Genomic DNA, 17,166 nt, shown 5'->3' on the forward strand with positions numbered 1-17,166 from the left:
TCAACAAGCCTCTTTTGCGCAGGATAAGCTCATCAGCAAAGGTGAGCTTCATGGATTTGTGCGGCTTGTTTCCTTTTCCTTTACACCTCAGTTCTATCTGTTTTTGCTTTAGAGCGTCTTGGGACCTCTTGAACTCTTTATCCCTTGTAATACTGTATCCATACCTGTGCTCCTTAAGATACCGCTCCAGCCCACACTGATAGTTGGCCAGACTGTTTGGCTCATATTCAGACCCATCCTTTTGTCTCGCGTCCACAAAGAAGGAAGCAAGGTAGGCATCAAGCTCTTTGCAGGGAATGACGTAGATCTCCCGGGTCTCAGAGGGGTACTTGGAGATGAGGAACTCTCGGAAATTGCGGAGAGCCGTCTGCGTGCTGCGAATGGTCTTCTCATTCTGCTCTCTGCTGAGCTCTGCAGCTCTCTCATCCTGGTCTGGGAAGATGGAGAAGAGGAAAGACAGCATCATATTTATGACAGCAAAAATAATCTTTAATCAAACACATTTTTAAAGAGCTAAATAAGTATACACAGAAATGTACAGTACAAAATAATGCAGCACATCCTAACAAAGGAGTTGGCAGGTAAGACTACACAGCAATGTGTAATTTACAGATGTAAAGAATAAAAAAAATAGTCAATATGTTCACATCAGATGATATGGAAGAAAAATGTGATTATACAGTCTTTCTACGTAATCAAGCTGTACCTTGACAGTGGAAGTAAAATTGAGACCATTTCTTTTTATTTTGAGAAAAATCAAATTCTAGAAACAACTTTATATTGCTTTATCAGGCTATATTCAAAGGTTCTTATAATCAATGATACATCAAACCTCAATATTTAGATGCTACTGCTATGATAGTTGTTATTGACACATGAATCTCGGGCTCATCATGAGACAAGTATAAAAAGGAAAAGCTTTTTACATTTAAGTGATGTCTTCCTGGCATACATAAACTATCCATGCGCACAAGGATGCAGCTTACAAGCACACAGGTGGAACCATCATGAATCTTACAAACTTTAATAGTTTCAGAAAATTAACAACAAATGCAAAAAAAGAAAAAAAAATACAATGACTTGACTATTCTGTGAAATTGTGACTGGAAAATCGTTTCTTCTCTCTTCCACTTAATAAGCAAAAGAGGGGAGAAAAGCAAGGGTTTTTTTTCTCTATCTCACTGCAAACCCCACATGTTTCCGTGTCCTTTCAGCAGTATGTAGTAATGCTGGTCAGGTGTTTCCCACCCAACAAACACACCTCAGAGTGGTGTGAGACCAGGTGAAGTTCCCACTGCCTCTCTGTCAATCAGGCCAAGCTCACCTCAGGCCAGGCAGTACGTCGATGCTTTGCAGCAGTCCTCAGACGCTCGCTTCTTGACCCCACTCTCTCTTGCAAGCCTGTTAACAGGGGAGGCAGCAGGGAAAGGAAAGTGGCCCTATCTCCTTCCCTAGCCCACCTGCAGCGTTTCATTAAGAGGCCTCTGCAAAGCTCAGAGGAACAGGGGTCTGCAGCTGAGGCCTCTGGAGGCTTCTGCAGACGTGAAAAATGCTGTCATAGACCACTGAGGTTTGCTCAAACTGTGCTCAAGAGAAAAAAGAAAAGGTCACCAGCCTGTTTCAGAAACCAGTTTTAGTACTGATACCAGTATCAAAGAGGTCTTAGCAGCCTGCAGTGAAGTCTCACGCTTCAGGCAATGTATAGGATATATCCTTTTATTTTGGCTAGATGCAGTCTGGAAATACAGAGACAACCATATTTCAGAGGTGTCTGAAGCTCTGAAACAAACATTTACTCTGGTACTTTGTTCACTGCACCCACCACCATTTATTAGAGCACTGTGTAAGTAATCAGTGCTTTGACTGACAGCCCACATTTTAAGTACTGTTTCAATATAAACCGCATATATAATAGCTTGGTTTTACACATGTCATCAATCACTGCTTCTTAAAGGACTGCCTGTCACAACACAGCAGTGACACCCAGTCAGTCATTTATGTTATGGCATCTTTCCTTAATCTGCAAAGGAAATTGCCACATCTGCACATAACAGTTATAAAACCCATGCTGAATTAAAGATCCCCTGAAGCTGCATGAGTGAAACAGCATCCTGGAAACGCTGCACTCCTGCACCCTGCTCTACAAGGTAAGTGGGAAATGTTAAAGAAAATGGGTCAGCTTCTTATCCAGTCACACCAGAAGACCTACAACAACTTTGATTGTGAATCCAGCCTGCAGTGATAATGGATTATCATCTTTCTATGAGATCACTCAAATCATTCAAATATGAGGGATATCTCTCAGCATGAGACAAATGCAAGGCAGTGAGACCCAAGAGCATCTGAGACAGCCAAAGCCATCAGATACCACTCGAGCCACTGCCATCATCTGCATATGCTCTTCATCCACAGCAGAAGCAGATGATGCAGCTGAGCCTAACTAAGCTCTTTATCACCTATGATAGCTGAGGTAGGAGACATAATCCTTCATGTCACTGAAGTCTTACTTCATTGACCCAGGGACATTTCATAGTTCTGAAAGAAACCATACGACCTACCTCCCAGCTACCACAGAGACATAAATTGTATCTAGGCACACTTTTAATGTCACCAAACTATGTTTTCTGCCAACTTCATAATTTTATTCTCTATTACTGTGGTGGCTGACCCTGGTCAGCACCTAAGTATCTCACAGCTGCTTGCTCACTCCCCACACCAGAAGGACAGGGAAGAGAATAAGAAGAGCAGAAGTGAGAAAACTCATTGAGTCAAGACAAAGACAGTTTAATAGCTAAAGGAAAGAGGAAATAGAAACCCAACCAACAAGCAATGCAAAGGCAATCACTCACCACCTCCCACAGGCAGGCCAATGCCCAGACAGTCTTTGAGCAATGTCCACCTCCCCCCAGAAAACCCTCTGTTCAGTTTTTACTGCTGAGAATGATGTTGTAGGGCAGGGAATATGCCTTTAGCTGGTCTGGACTTTTGCCCTCTTGCTGTCCTAAACCTAGCTGCTGGGAGTACTGAGTGGGAAAAAGAGAAAGCCTTGACACCGTGCAAATCCAGCTCATCAACGGCCAAAAACCTAGTGATCACTAACAGCATTTTAGGCACAAATGTGAACCACAGCAGGGAATGAGTGGCTATGCAGAAAGTTAACTCCGTCCTAGCCAGATGTGGTACAGTTATGCTACTTGGATCACTAGTACCCAAGACCAAGTGCACGTTGCATCCTTTCTGTACAAACTTTGACAGGACAAGGAGAACACAAAAATTACATCATTTTGTTCCTTCCAAATACACCCACGCTGTCAGATGAAGAAAGGCTAAATAAAAGTAATTCAATTATTAAGAACTCAAGACTAAAATATGTCTCAAGTGCCATCACAGGGAATTTTTGAAAATCTGTATGTTATGGTATGGATCTGACAAGCTGAGAGAACTGTTGAGATACAAGAGTTCAACTCTGTGTCTGGGTATTGAAAGCCAATGCTCTTGTCCTGACACAGGAGTGTTTCAATGTAACAGTTCATAGTTCACAGAATCACAGAATGTCAGGGGTTGGAAGGGATCTCAAAGGATCATCTAGTCCAACCCTCCTGTCAGAGCAGGAACACCTACAGTGGATCACACAAGAACGCATCCAGGCAGGTTTTGTGAAAGTCTCCAGGGAAGGAGACTCCACAACCTCCCTGAGCAGCCTGTGCCAGGGCTCTGGAACACAGGTGTTTCCTTGGTCTCTCTTGGTTGCAATTTGCTGAATAGAGACCAAAGCTTTTTTGGACAGGGCTTGCTTTTTTTCCTTTTGTTTTGGGTGGGGTTTTTTTGTTGTGGGTTCTTTTTTTTTAAAAAATTTATTATTAATTTAGTTTTGCTGGAAACTATTGAAGACACTGGCAGGAATCTGCATTAGTTCCTTAACTACTGCAAACATAAAACTGCTCTTGGGCCTCCACTGCATTAACCCTTCAGTGTGCATGGATTCCAAAACTGGGTGAAAGTACAGGAAACAAGTCACAAAGTGCTTCTCAGTACAGGAAACACCTCTGTATCTGCCAGGCCTTGAGCAGCAAATTGCTGGAGGACAGGAGAGTGGGGAGGTGTCATATATGCTTGCACCTTTCTTCTGTAGGTGTCTGTTGTTAGCCTCTAGGAAGACAGACGCTCTTGTGTTGTGGTCTAATTTGTCTTGGCTAGCAAAATAGTCTAAGCCACCCAACCAAAAATTATTGTCGTCATCAATCCACCAAGGCAGGCTATCCTTAATGCCTCTTCATTGTCATAAAGCAGTATTTGGAGTTGGTAGTGCTGTTACCACTGTTTTATAGACTAGGAGCAGAAGCATAAAAAATAAATTGACTTGGAGATGCATTTCCTGAGGTCCTGCCCCCTCAGCTGCATCGCTGCACAAAGGACACGGAGCTCTCATGTTTTCTGTCTGATACCATACCGGAGTTTCATTTCCAAGAAAACCAGAACATGGTGGAAAAAGCCAGTAAAACACCACTGTAGGGTTCATCATAAACTCCAAAACAAGGGTTTGAAAAAGTGTTGAGCAGTTTAGGTGTACCGGTTTAAATGCAGCCAAAGAGATAAAGGGACCTGGCAGAGACAGCCTAGTGGGAGTGCAGGCTAGCCTGCAACCAGGAGATTGATCTGTTCCATAGAGCAACAGCTGCCTTCTGATCTTTTTATAATCTGACCTTAATGCATGCAAGACTTAACGTTATCAGCAGTTATCAAACTCAAGGTCCATTTTATTTCAGCTCGTACACATACACACACTTAGACTCCCTGAAAACGACATAACCTCCGCACCTAGGTATGGCAGGGGGAACGGCACTTGCTTTCATGACAGACAGATGGAGGTTGTTCGGAGACGATTTGTAACATTAGTGGGAGTCATGAACCCAGGCTATCATGCAAATAGTCTTAAACTTTGCTTAAGGTAGGCAGTGAGATCTCAGAAGTACATTAAAAGTAAGGCTTTCTTTTTGGTGGTAATCACATACCAGTCAAAGTCTTCTCTGCCCAGTTTCTGTTCTGACTAGAAAATTGCTTCTGCAGCAGACCTGCTTCCACTAAAATGTTTTCATTCAGGTGAAAAGCCTGGTTAACTGCACACAAGGCACCACATGTCTCTTGCGTCCCCCAAGCAGAGCTCTTGACCCTGCTCTGCTATTACTGAAAAGCAGTGATGTCCAGCCAACAAGCCATGGCCATATGCTGCCCACTAAAAGAGTTAATGTAAACCACAGCCTGCTCCTACATTTCTATTCTCCTGTCCCCTCCTGTTCCAAGAAGGCATCTGCAGGCAAATGACACTCTCAAGCCAACAACTGCAGGCAGGCAGGCAGAGGTCACATTGTTGCTCAAGGGAGGTATGGTCAAGTCATGGTGGAGGAAAGGCTGGTAGACCCTCTGACAACCACGACCTCCTGGAAGTAGTGCTATAGCCCTCCCATCAGGAGTGGCTGAATGCTACCATCCTGAATGTCTGTCCTCTCTCTGCATGCAAAACCTGGAAAGCTGACAGCTGGTTTTCACTGCATCACAGGAATAACCAAGTGAAAGCCATTCTCATGTCCTGCTGCCAAAAAGCAAGGATGAGGGTAAGAGCAGGTCTTACCAGCAGAAGCGCCTCTGGCATTAAGAGACAGAGCCCCTGAGATTAAGAGACAGGTAGAGATAAACACTTGGAGAATCATACTTTTGACACTTTTACTGTCTGGTACAGACTAACTTCCTTGGGGCAGCTCCTACATACATGCAGCAGTCAAAGGCTTAAGTCAAAAATACATATGTTTTATTGTAATTATTTCATATCCAACAATAACCATTTCTTTAGGAAGTCCCAAGGCCAAATAAAGCATGCTTCCCGTGCCATAATAATCATACTTATTTAAGCTTAGGCTTGGTGAGTCAGAGCCAAAAGAGAGGGGGAAAACCCTGTGATTGCCTGGGGACTTTCATCAGGTTTTGACATCTAACAACTTCTGAGCTCTGCAGGATCAAAGGATTAACTTGTTAACTGCAGATTATTGAAACAGAAGAAAGCGCTCATGCACTTTTTCTTGAATTTCTGCCCTACCCATCTGATGTTGCTACTAAAATGTTTTTAACTGTTCAAGTGCCCTATTTCTACTACATTAAGTCAAACTCCAGTTCAGTATTTTCAGAAAGGGCTTTAATTAGCATGTAAAATCTGTAGTATTACGGAAATGTATTAATTAAAATCCATTTATGAAAGATGTTTTCTGGCAAAAACAAATTACGCTTCTATTTAGTTAACCTCCTCCAACAAAATTATCAGTGAAATATTTTATGATCCTAAAATTAACAAGCTTTAGATTCTGTCAAATAAACAGGACATAGATTGCAGGCAAATGAGCATGGGAATATTTATACATTGGTATCTCAATGAAGTTAGAGTTATTAAAATAAACATTAGTCATCTGAACTTTTTTTGCAAGGTACCAAATGATGTGATAAAAGGGGACATCCTGCTGGAAAGTAGCTCCATGGAGAAAGACCCTGAAGTCCTAGCAGACAGTAAGTTGTCCATGGGACAGCAACGTGCCCTTGTGGCCAAGAGGGCCAATGGGATCCTGGGGCGCATTGAGAAAAGTGTGTCCAGCAGGTCTAGGGAAGTTCCGCTCCCCATCTGCTCTGCCCTGGTGAGACCACACCTGGAATACTGTGTCCAGTTTTGGGCTCCCCAGTTCAAGAGAGGCAGGGACCTACTGGAGAGAGTCCAACGGAGAGCTACAAGGATGATTGAGGGACTTGAACATCTCTCCTGTGAAGAAAGACTGAGAGAACCGGGGCTGTTCAGTCTTGAGAAGACAAGGCTGAGAGGGGACCTTATTAATGTATAGAAATATCTGGGGGGCAGGTGTCAAGAGGAAGGTGCCAGTCTCTTCTCAGTGGTGCCCACCAATAGAACAAGGAATAATGGGTTTAAGTTAGCACATAGGAAGTTCCACCTCAACATGAGGAGAAACTTTTTTACTGTGAGGGTGACAGAGCCCTGGCACAGGCTGCCCAGAGAGGGTGTGGAGTCTCTTTCTCTGGAGACTTTCAAAACCCACCTGGACGCATTCTTGTATGACTTACTGTAGGTGATCCTGCTCTGGCAGGGGGGTTGGACTAGACGATCTCTAGAGGTCCCCAAACATTTTGTGATTCTATCGTTCTATGATGCTCGCTAAGACCCTAGTGCTGATTTTCAGTTTGTGTTCACTTTCACTCCTTTCTCATCACAAGAGCCTGAAAAGACAGGAGGCAATCTGGCTGCTGGCAAAATCAACAATAAAATTCACATCAGTGTTAGCGGGACTACTTCATGATCCTCAGACAACAGAAAGTTTGTAGCCAAGACAAACAATTAAGAATTTATGTCCTCTTAGGACTGACTTGATCAGTCTTTTGCGCAGTGAATACTAGCAATCACTAACGAATGGTGCAGAACAGCCGTGCTCTAGGGCCTTTGATTGGTACAAGGCTCCCTTCTTTCTCCAACTGACTGTATGTGTTATGTGAGCTATTTCAACAGACAGGTCCTAAAAATGCATTTTCTAAATCAAAGGTGTTTTGTTCAAAGTATGATCTCCACTTCATTTAGTTATATGGTTTTGGTTTTGTCAGGGATATTGGAAAAGAGAAGTGTTGCCTGCTAGTTTTACCTCACATTTCACTTCTTTCCTTGAGCAGTGAACAGTGGTATTTTCGGGTTATGAGATCGCATAGTTTCCTATCTCTTTCTGAAGCTGTTCTGTGATCCACTGGTGTGGACTGCTGCAATGCAAAATGGAATGCATGTCCTGTGTACCCTGACAGTTGGGTTACTCAGTTCATACCCAGATCCCACCTCCATTTGCCAGGAACAAATAAATCAACTCCAGCTCTCCTAAGCTTGCCCAACACTGCAGCACTTCACAGCAGAATGCTACAGCTGCTCCCTGGGGCACAGCACAGAGAACAGCAGAGGCAGAAGATATTTTGCAAGAGCACTGGAGAAACTCATACATCTGGTACTTAGGTGATGTCCGGCAAAATGTACTCAGCTCACAGGTGGACTGGAGTCTGACATTTTATCCGTCCTGTTCCAAGTCAGTCATATGGATTATACCCACACCTTGACCCAAGTCCGTGTCTACCTGCCCTGCCTCATCTCCCTCCTATTTCCATAGTAGGTGTTACCTTTACAGAAGGTTTATAAAAACAAATTATTTGGACTCTTATATAATTGACAAAGGTTCAGGGAACCAACTCTTCCTAGAGGTGGAAGACATAAAAGTCATTCTTGGGAGTTTTTTATACTCCAAACTTGAAATCATTAGAAAACTTAAAAAAATGTCAAACATACTTTCTTTCAAAATAATGGACTAAACTTCCTTCAGCTATGTTCACTTCTAACACATAATTGCTTGTCTTCCAGCACTTGAGTTAAAAAAATCAGGTACACTGGTGAAATTGAAGTGCTGCTGGAGCTGCTATCAAAATACTACCTAGAACATGAAGGAAATGTCAGCTTTATGTTGAGCATGCATCTTTGTATTCAGCCATTTAATCTTCTAATAATTTCCAACCAAATTACAGCTAACTCCACTTAGAAAACTTAAAGTACTGATTTCAGTTTAAGGCTAAAGGTAAGAAACATCTTCTGTCAATTTCTTCAGGTTAAACATTTAACTCTGGAAAACTGAATTCCTTTTTAGCCAAGACTTTTTAGCCACATAGTGAAATGCTGCCCTTTACAAGCAAGTTATTTACTTCGTGATCTGTGGCAGAAGGAATTAAAGGAGTATGTCAGCGGCTGCCTGACTCGTTCTGAGAAATGGAAGCTGGATGATGCATGGCAGAAGCAATACACTAATTTTCCAAGGGGACTTGCCTGGCTAGGCACCACTCCAGAAAGTGCTGCACACTATCCTCAGTAGAATATCTGTTTTTCCCCCAAATAAGTTTCCAATTCAACAAAGCATATTTTAAGTGCATTCTGGATTGGGGTCCTTGTAATTAAGTATATGTTTAGGTAGAATCAGTGGGACCAAGTCATTATATGCTTAGAAGGTGGAAGCAGGGCACAACTGAGTAACGTTTAAATGTATAAGGTGATTCTGTTAAAATGTCGCTAAGAGAAAAACATGAAGCAAAAAACGAAATGAGGAGAGAAAAAACTGTAAAGATCTGAGAAACAGTTCCTTCATTGCATTAAACTTATCATGTCCAATTTAAAGCATTAGGGGAAAAATACAAATTCCCATGGCAAAAACCCACTTCTAACATAAGAAAAACATTTTTCATAAGTTTTCCACCATTATGTGCTCATAGACAGAAAGCCAGAATTACATGTGTAAACAGATCTCACAGGTACCGATTGCTCAGCCAGAAATTTAACTAGTGGTCTGATTTGCACAAAATCACAGGTACAAATTTATAAAGCATTTTGGAAAATTTGGCACAGTGGAGCTTTGTGCTTGTCTGCAGTTGCAAGCCCTATGGAAGAAGAACAAGAAGTGGGACACAAGCACGTACACCCTTACAGTTTAGTCTTCTCTTTACATGCCACCCGACATCGCCAAAGGCTTAGTGCATTCTCAGCTACAGCCTACCGCCAGTTTTAATGTAATTGCATTTAAGAGCTAACTTTATTAAGCACGGTTGAGAAAGGAATGCAAGAGGTCTCAAAGGGATAAGCCATGGCTGTGAAGTTTGCCTCCTTTTGATTCACTCCAGACAGCAGCTGAAAATCAGGGCTAGGAAACATGGAAAGGAAATAAAGACAAGGGGGAGAGGAGAATCAGAACAAAGGGATGTGAAAAAAAGAATAAAACTGAAAACTGGAGAGAGAGATTAAAAACAGATGAGGATCCTCATCATCTGAAATCTAATTTATATCTGTCAGAATGATGCAGTCTAACTGGGGAAACAAGAAGTGAAACAAAGAAAAGGAGTATGCAATAAAAATTTTATTACATTAATCATAATAAGCTGCACTTTAAGTCTTGGCCAAAGTGTATTCTTAAATCAAGCTGAGAACGTGAGCAGTTTCAGACTTAAGAGCAAGAGACCCACATGACTGTAATTAACGCAATAAATCATGCTATGGAGCTCTCTACACAGGCTGACAGAGCTTAGCTGATATATTGCTTACTAGAGACTGCAGACCTTTGTTTTATTAAAGTGCCATTGGTAGCGAATCAAAAAGTACCCTTTTCTGTTCTGGGAGAACTATCTGTTAGACTATCTGTCTAATAGGCAACGTGTTACAAGCTCATGCCATTGACTTCTGATAACACACTGTAGCACATGAATCTCAAAGAACTGCATTTCAGTACTTTTTCTCGCAGCCTATCTTAAATTGTCATGTTATTAAGCCTGCACTTTTGCTCTTTTAAATTTTCTGATGGTGATTTCACCCAATCCGACCAATTTGCTTTTACCTTCCCGCACTGTATATTCTCCAGTAAGAGTGAAGCAACCTGTGAAGGGCACGAACTCTTAAAGAGCTCACAGTATAGAGCCTTGTCTATCTAGTTTCAGTGCACACTTTTAAGGTACATATTTCCTTCATCGTCAGAATTTAAGGACCAGCTCTTTAGCAATTCCCCAGAGAGGATGAAGGGCAACATTTAAAGTGAAACAGGTGCTGTGGTGGATCTTTTAACCTGCTTTTCAATTTTGAGCTTATGTTGAAAGTCCTCTCTGTTTTGTGCTCCAGAAAAAATACTGACGATGCTGAACCTCACTTTAATCTTTGCAAACACAACTCTCACCATGTTAGGAAGGGGTGGAAGTTCAAAAATTGAAAGGTTCTACAGGTCTGGGGGAGACTCAACAGCTGGGTAGAGGGCAGACATGAATACATCCCAGTTTGTGGAAAGGCCACAGATCTCGGGCGTTAGGATACTCTGCTAGGCAGCTGCTCAGACAGCCTGGCTGACCAATTGGTGCACACGTTGTTCCAGACCAGCCACAACATGTCCAGGCATCTGCCAGGATGAGGACGAAGAGTCCCAAGAAGCACAGGAGCAGCTGGACACAGAGCACAAGAGTAGACAGCAGATAGGGAACACACATTTGTCAGGAACCATGCTGTTGTTCATGGCAAACCCCATTTATTTCTCTCCCTGAATATATGTTTAAACTTACTTTATCATATTTAATTGAACAGATATTTAATCTTGTTTTGTAGCTCTATCTGAGTAAAGTAGAGCATACACACACATACATACGTCTTTGCTGCTCAGAATATTATTATTTCTCTTCTGCAATTATGTTGTCAAAAATTTCCTGCCAGGATTGTATTGTTATTTCCATAAAAACTCTTCTATGTAGAATAAGAACAATCCATTCCTCTCCTACTGAATGAGCTCATACTAAAACTAATACCAACTAATTCACATAAGAGGTGGCATGGGGTACATTTTAATGGATATAATTATGGATGTGTGTTATACATATGTATGACGACTATTCTACTATGCACTAGCACAATAAACAGTCGGATTTTAACAACTATACAAGACAATGGAAAATGGGACAAGTTATTTGTCAGGCTGTAAGTTTTCTGAGGGCTATCTGAAATCAGGGGAGAGGAAACAGAGGCAAAGAGACCCTTATTTATATATTGAGAGAAAAGAAATGTGGATGTGCGAGCAAAAAGCAAAGCAAAGCAATAACATCCGCATACAGGCATGAATGCTGTCCTATAGTGTCAAGAATAGTTTTCCTGTCTGTAAATTTGTTTTCTTGGATGTACAGCCAGTAAGAGAAAGCAAGTCTCAAACAACTGGCAACACTCCATTTCCCAAGAGTCAATGACAAAAAAAATCCCCATAATCTGGCACATCCACATGACTGAAGGACAGAGTTCACCGCAGTCAGAGGAGTGCATGAAGTTGTGGACAAAATTAAATTATTCCCATGCAAAAACACCCACACTTCTGTGGCTCACGCATACTGCTATCCCTGACCACTCACAGCAGTAAAGCAGAGATTAGGCAGATACCCAGTTAAGACAGAGGTGAGCGCAAAGAGAACACTGAAGCAAGCTATTCAAAGATCAGAGATAAACACCTTTATCTTTCACAGGCTTGATCTTGGGTAACGTATGTACTGATGGAAATAATTCAGTAATACAGCACATTCAGCTTCTGCATGGGGGTGATGTGACCTGTACCAGAATAGCTCAGAATCAATTTTTTTTCCTTCTCTAAATAAAACACAGAAGGCCAGCCTTCTCTCCCCCCGCCCCCTTCACCTCGCCCCCAAGGACAAATCAGCAAGCAATTAAGTACTATTAATCCATAGCTGTATGGTTTCAAGTGATGTTTTAATCATGAAGGCCTAGTTAATGAAAAGGAACAACAGACCACAGTGTCACTGCCAGTCTAAAGATATCCTGAGCTTAATCAAGGGGAACACGCACAGTACTTCTGTGTGTGTATGTGCACTTACTGTTCAATTAAAGTTAATGGGAGTGACACATATATGTTATAAGTAAGATGTGGCCAATGTATAATTAATCACGTAACATAGAACTTCCATCAGACTCAGCAAGGTCTTCAGAACATGCATGCAGCTGTTCCCAGTTCCCAGCTGTTCCCTGTTCCCAGCTCCTATCAGAAGCAGGATTGGGTGGCCACCAAGACCCAAGAACTGCTGCCTCTAACACATCTGTGACATCAGCAGCATCCTGCCATTTTTGTAGGGCAGCACTGCTTGGCTCCAGACAAATGTGGACTCCTCTGGGCAATGAAAATACAGCTCTGCCCACCTGTACCACAGAGGCCACAAGCCACATCTGAGCTGTTCATAAAAAGCAATGTTGAAAGCAGCTTTTGTGTCACCAGACCATGGACTGTCCCAACAAGAAAGATCCATCAGGGACAGTAGGCATTTCAGTTTCTCTCTACTGAGGCTCTGATTTAATGGTTTGGTTCAACACTTCCTGCAAATAGCAGGGGCATATGCTTCATTTAAACATACTCTATCAACAAAAGACGGATTTTGGCATGTTTCACTGTATCCAGGATCTGGATGTTTTAGGAAGTGCTGCTCTGTGCTGTGCCAGCCATGACGAAGTATCTACCATCACACTTCTGTCTTTTCTGGAAAAAATCAAACAAGAATTTTTGCATTCAAAAAATTGTTATCTTGCTTAGGTAGAAAACACACTTGGACATTTTTACTGATCTATTTCATGCTCAAGCATGTTCTAGGTTCACTGCAAGCTCATAAAGATGACATGACAGAACAAGACTGACTAAGATGAATATAATTTATGCATGAGCTAAATGGGAGAAATGAGAAGTCACTGTGTGCTGGCTTCACAGAACAGCTTATGCAAAACTGGCATGTTCCCATCATGGAGACAGGTGAACACAGTTCTTCCCAAGGTTTGCTGCTGCTATTAAAAACTTATAAATTGAATACATATATGAAATAGTTCTGTAGATACATTTAGGGAACTATCAGCCTCATCCAAAGTGGAAAAACACTCTCAGAAAGCATCCTGACCTAAAACACCAAGTCCCTTCCATTCCATGACCCCATCCAAAGTGCGAAAGAAAAATGTATGTACGAGGTCTTTCTAGGGTAAGTATCTCTCTTGGCTGCTGTACTGCATCTCCTCTGCAGACCCCAATCTGATCCAGCCTTGCCTCTCTTTTCTTACTTACAGACTCACAAATCATGAGATGAAAATAGCTCCAAAATTAAACAGAGCAATTGCAAAGACCACACAAAGAAAAGAGATCTCTGATCAAAACCACTATGTTAAATAATCTTCGATTTCCTAAAAATAAAGTGACGTTCAGTAGAGACTTGTCCAGTTTCCTTTGTTGTTTCCATATGCTTTCAGGACAGCTGGAACCAGCTGAGGCCTTACTTTCTTCCTTTATATACTAGTATCACAAAACACGGCACTTTCCACAGAACAGGAGTCTAAGATGCCTTTAGTGAAAGGGAGAGCACAGCACCTAGATCATGTTGGTCTTGCAAAAATGACTGCTTTCTAATTCTCACTTGCGCTTCTTATTTTTTGCTTTTCTGCCTTTCATGTTGGGGTAATGTGGAAGACGGTACATTTCTAAGTTTGAAATGAGCAGTGATGCTCCAGAACACAACCACTCAAGTGGGCAGTTTCTCTTCACTAAAAGTATGTATTTAAGTGAAGTGTCAATAATTTTCAGTGATGCGATTCCTCTATTCAGAACCCCAGGGAATATTCCCAACTGTTTGGCTGCTGAATTTGGCATGCTTTACAGACTTAATCCTTAAAAAACTGCTGGGGCCTGACTGCAATAGATCTTTCTGAGAGTAAGGATTCAACTCTCTCCTAGCTACAGGTAAGCAGCTTCCATAGACTCCATGGAAACTACCATTCCTCACCTGTTACAGAGGATTAATAGGCTTATGCAGCTTTTATTCCAGAAATACAACTGAAAGCCCATCCCCAAATGTCTCCCACATCAACCTACTTTCAGTGTAAATACTCATGAATAGTTTCCTCCAAAATGTACATATATATATATTCAGTAATGCTGCTGCCAGGAGATATGTCTGCATGCTGCAGGTAGTTCCACTCGGAGGACAATCATGGTGCACAGGGAAAACATGCCTTGACATAAAAACCCCCAGCAGCCTAATCTCTTGTGTGCATAACTGCTTTGATAAATATTTAACATTTAGGACAGCAAACAAATTGCCCTCTACATAACCACGACTGGTATTCCGGGTTCCAGAGAAGATGTCATGAGCCTTCTGCATCTGGAAGGAATTTCAACTAAAGAATATACATGTGGAATTCTTAAATAATGATAAATACCTTTTTTTAAGTACAATGAAAATCTAAAGGTGTTGGAATATTTGATGAATCTTCATTTCAGTGTTCTCCTGCAGGAATTAGTAAGTTGATAAATGCCTCTTGTAGGAGCAACTTCATAAAATATACTCTTATATTAGGATTATTAGTAATATGGTTTCATTTTTTAAAAGTTTGATTATCATGAAGTGTACCCTGATGATGTTCAAGGCCAGGTTAGACAGGGTCTTGAGCAGCTTCGTCTAGTTGAAGATTGGAACGAGATAATCTTTAAGGTTCCTTTCAATCCAAACTATTCTATGATTCTATGATACAAGCAAACAGATGATTATTTTGCCAAAGCTGAAATATTGTAATGATAAGTTATATCAGCCTCATTAGCAGAATTACAAGAATAAAGCCCCCAAAACATTAGTTTATAATTTAACAGCATTTGAACAGATAACTGAAGGCTGAAGTGAGCTGACAGTTCCATGCTGCAAGATCAGAAGGCAGCAGCAGTGCAGGAGGTGGTTAATCAACTCACTAGCTTCCTTTCTCTGATAATTAAAACTATAATGATCTAAATTTATTCTTCTAAATAAACCAGGCTCTCGCAGCTTAAAGGGAAAAAAAAAAGTGCTATTTTTTTTTAATTATGTATCTCAGTACTTCTTATTTTTAGTTCAGCTACTGGAACAAGAATAGATACCAATTATGGGACCTAAACAGTCACCAATAGACTCTGAACTCTTACTCCAACACACCGAGGAAGAAGACTGTCTCACCCCTGCATATGTTTAATTGTTCTCTTGACCACATTCAGCAGCGTATGTCCCTGCAGGCAGATGTCGGCAGTCACTTGAGCCAAAAATCATCAATTTTTATATGTAAGTTACAGAGACGGATCAGCAATTATCTGAGTGTTCTTGGAAGAGCTTAAGTAAAGTTTTGTAACTTTCTTTTGACATGATTATTTGCCTTGTGTTACATTCACTCTTGGTACAGTTCCAAGGGACTTGGAAGAATTACAGCAGGGATTAATTTGGCCTTTCTCTATGTATGGCTGATGCTTTATATACCTCTGAAAAAAAGGCATTATTTTCCCTTGCTTGCACTTCCTTGGAATGTTCTAGCTGAAAGTTTTTAATTTTTTTTTCAGTGTAAACAGTGATGTAAGAGTTTAAGCTAAACCTAGTCAAAAAGTGGAAATTCAAGAGGTGTGGAAGACTTCCTTCTCCTCTAAGTCTTGTAATATCTTGATGCTCATCTAATAGCTTCTAATTAATGATTCTTATGATCACACAAGGATGTCAGTGCCCACTCAATTTCAACCCATACAATTGTGGGGAGAGTGTTTGGGGGATGGGGAGGTGGTGTGTGGGTGTGGAAAGGGAGACATCCTTGCCCCTCTGATTGCAGAAAAATACTTAAAAATATTCCACCTAAAAGCTCTACAGCAGCATCAGACAACCCCCAGATGCACTGAATCTTATAGCAATCATGTTCAGACAGAGACATTATATGAACACTTGGAACCCAAAAGGGTTGTCCACACGGAGAGCACAAGAGTCAAGCCACGTTAAGTGCCACTGCTTGCACCCTCTTGTGATGAGAGCACAGGACCACAACTATGTCTTCGTCGAAGTCACCAGGCTAAGCTGATCACCAGGCACTGATCTGGGATCCTGACATATCAGCTGCAAAAAAGAATGGGGAGGAACTCAGAGCGGAGACGTGAGAGTCAGTAAGGCTGTGCCCTCAGCGCAGACCAGGGCACCATCCATCTCGGCACACATTCAACTGCCGATACTGTTAGACCACCGTGGCAGAAGGACAGCGTGCAGCATGCTAACAAAGCAGTGGTGCTTGGGAACAAGCCATTTCCCTTCCAAACTCTGCCTGTAGATGTAAAACACCACCTAGCAGCAAAGTGAGTTCAGCGATGGATACACATGTTGATGGCACCATGATGGTACCCACAGAATAGGATTCGTCACATCTTTGACACTTTTTTTTAGTGTATCCTCATGGAACTCTGCTCCCATCTTCGTGGTGTTGGACTAGTACTGGAACATAAATGTCTTGCTGCACTGTCTTGTTAAGCACATCTTCACCCTCAGGCTTCAGGTAGAAAGTGAGTGTTGTTCATGAATACCTCAGCAATTCTGCTTACAAAGTCCTACCTCTCTGAGAATCAAAACTTCCATTCCTACACAATAAGCTCTATCCTCCTCTGAGTCGTCTTTCTCCATACCCTTCTACAATAACACCAAATCTTTTCCATTCATGGTTTGAGATATCCAAGTATCACTATTTTCTCTAGGCTGCATGTAATGCAACTTTAGAGCGTC

At 41.6% G+C, this 17,166-nt stretch overlaps 1 protein-coding gene across 1 annotated transcript in view; it reads right to left on the bottom strand.

Moving 5' to 3' along the window:
• KIAA1958 (KIAA1958 ortholog) overlaps window positions 1-17,166 on the bottom strand; it is a gene marked incomplete at its 5' end in the record, with an annotated part of 24,239 nt that overhangs the window by 1,138 nt on the left and 5,935 nt on the right. The window contains one exon of the mRNA XM_009867050.1: window positions 1-432. This exon is cut by the window's left edge and continues 1,138 nt beyond it. Within this exon, the coding sequence (XP_009865352.1) occupies window positions 1-432 (432 nt within the window). The remainder of the gene's footprint in view (window positions 433-17,166) is intronic.

The sequence above is a fragment of the Apaloderma vittatum genome, unplaced genomic scaffold (assembly GCF_000703405.1).
Source record: "Apaloderma vittatum isolate BGI_N311 unplaced genomic scaffold, ASM70340v1 scaffold8223, whole genome shotgun sequence".
NCBI lineage: Eukaryota > Metazoa > Chordata > Aves > Trogoniformes > Trogonidae > Apaloderma > Apaloderma vittatum.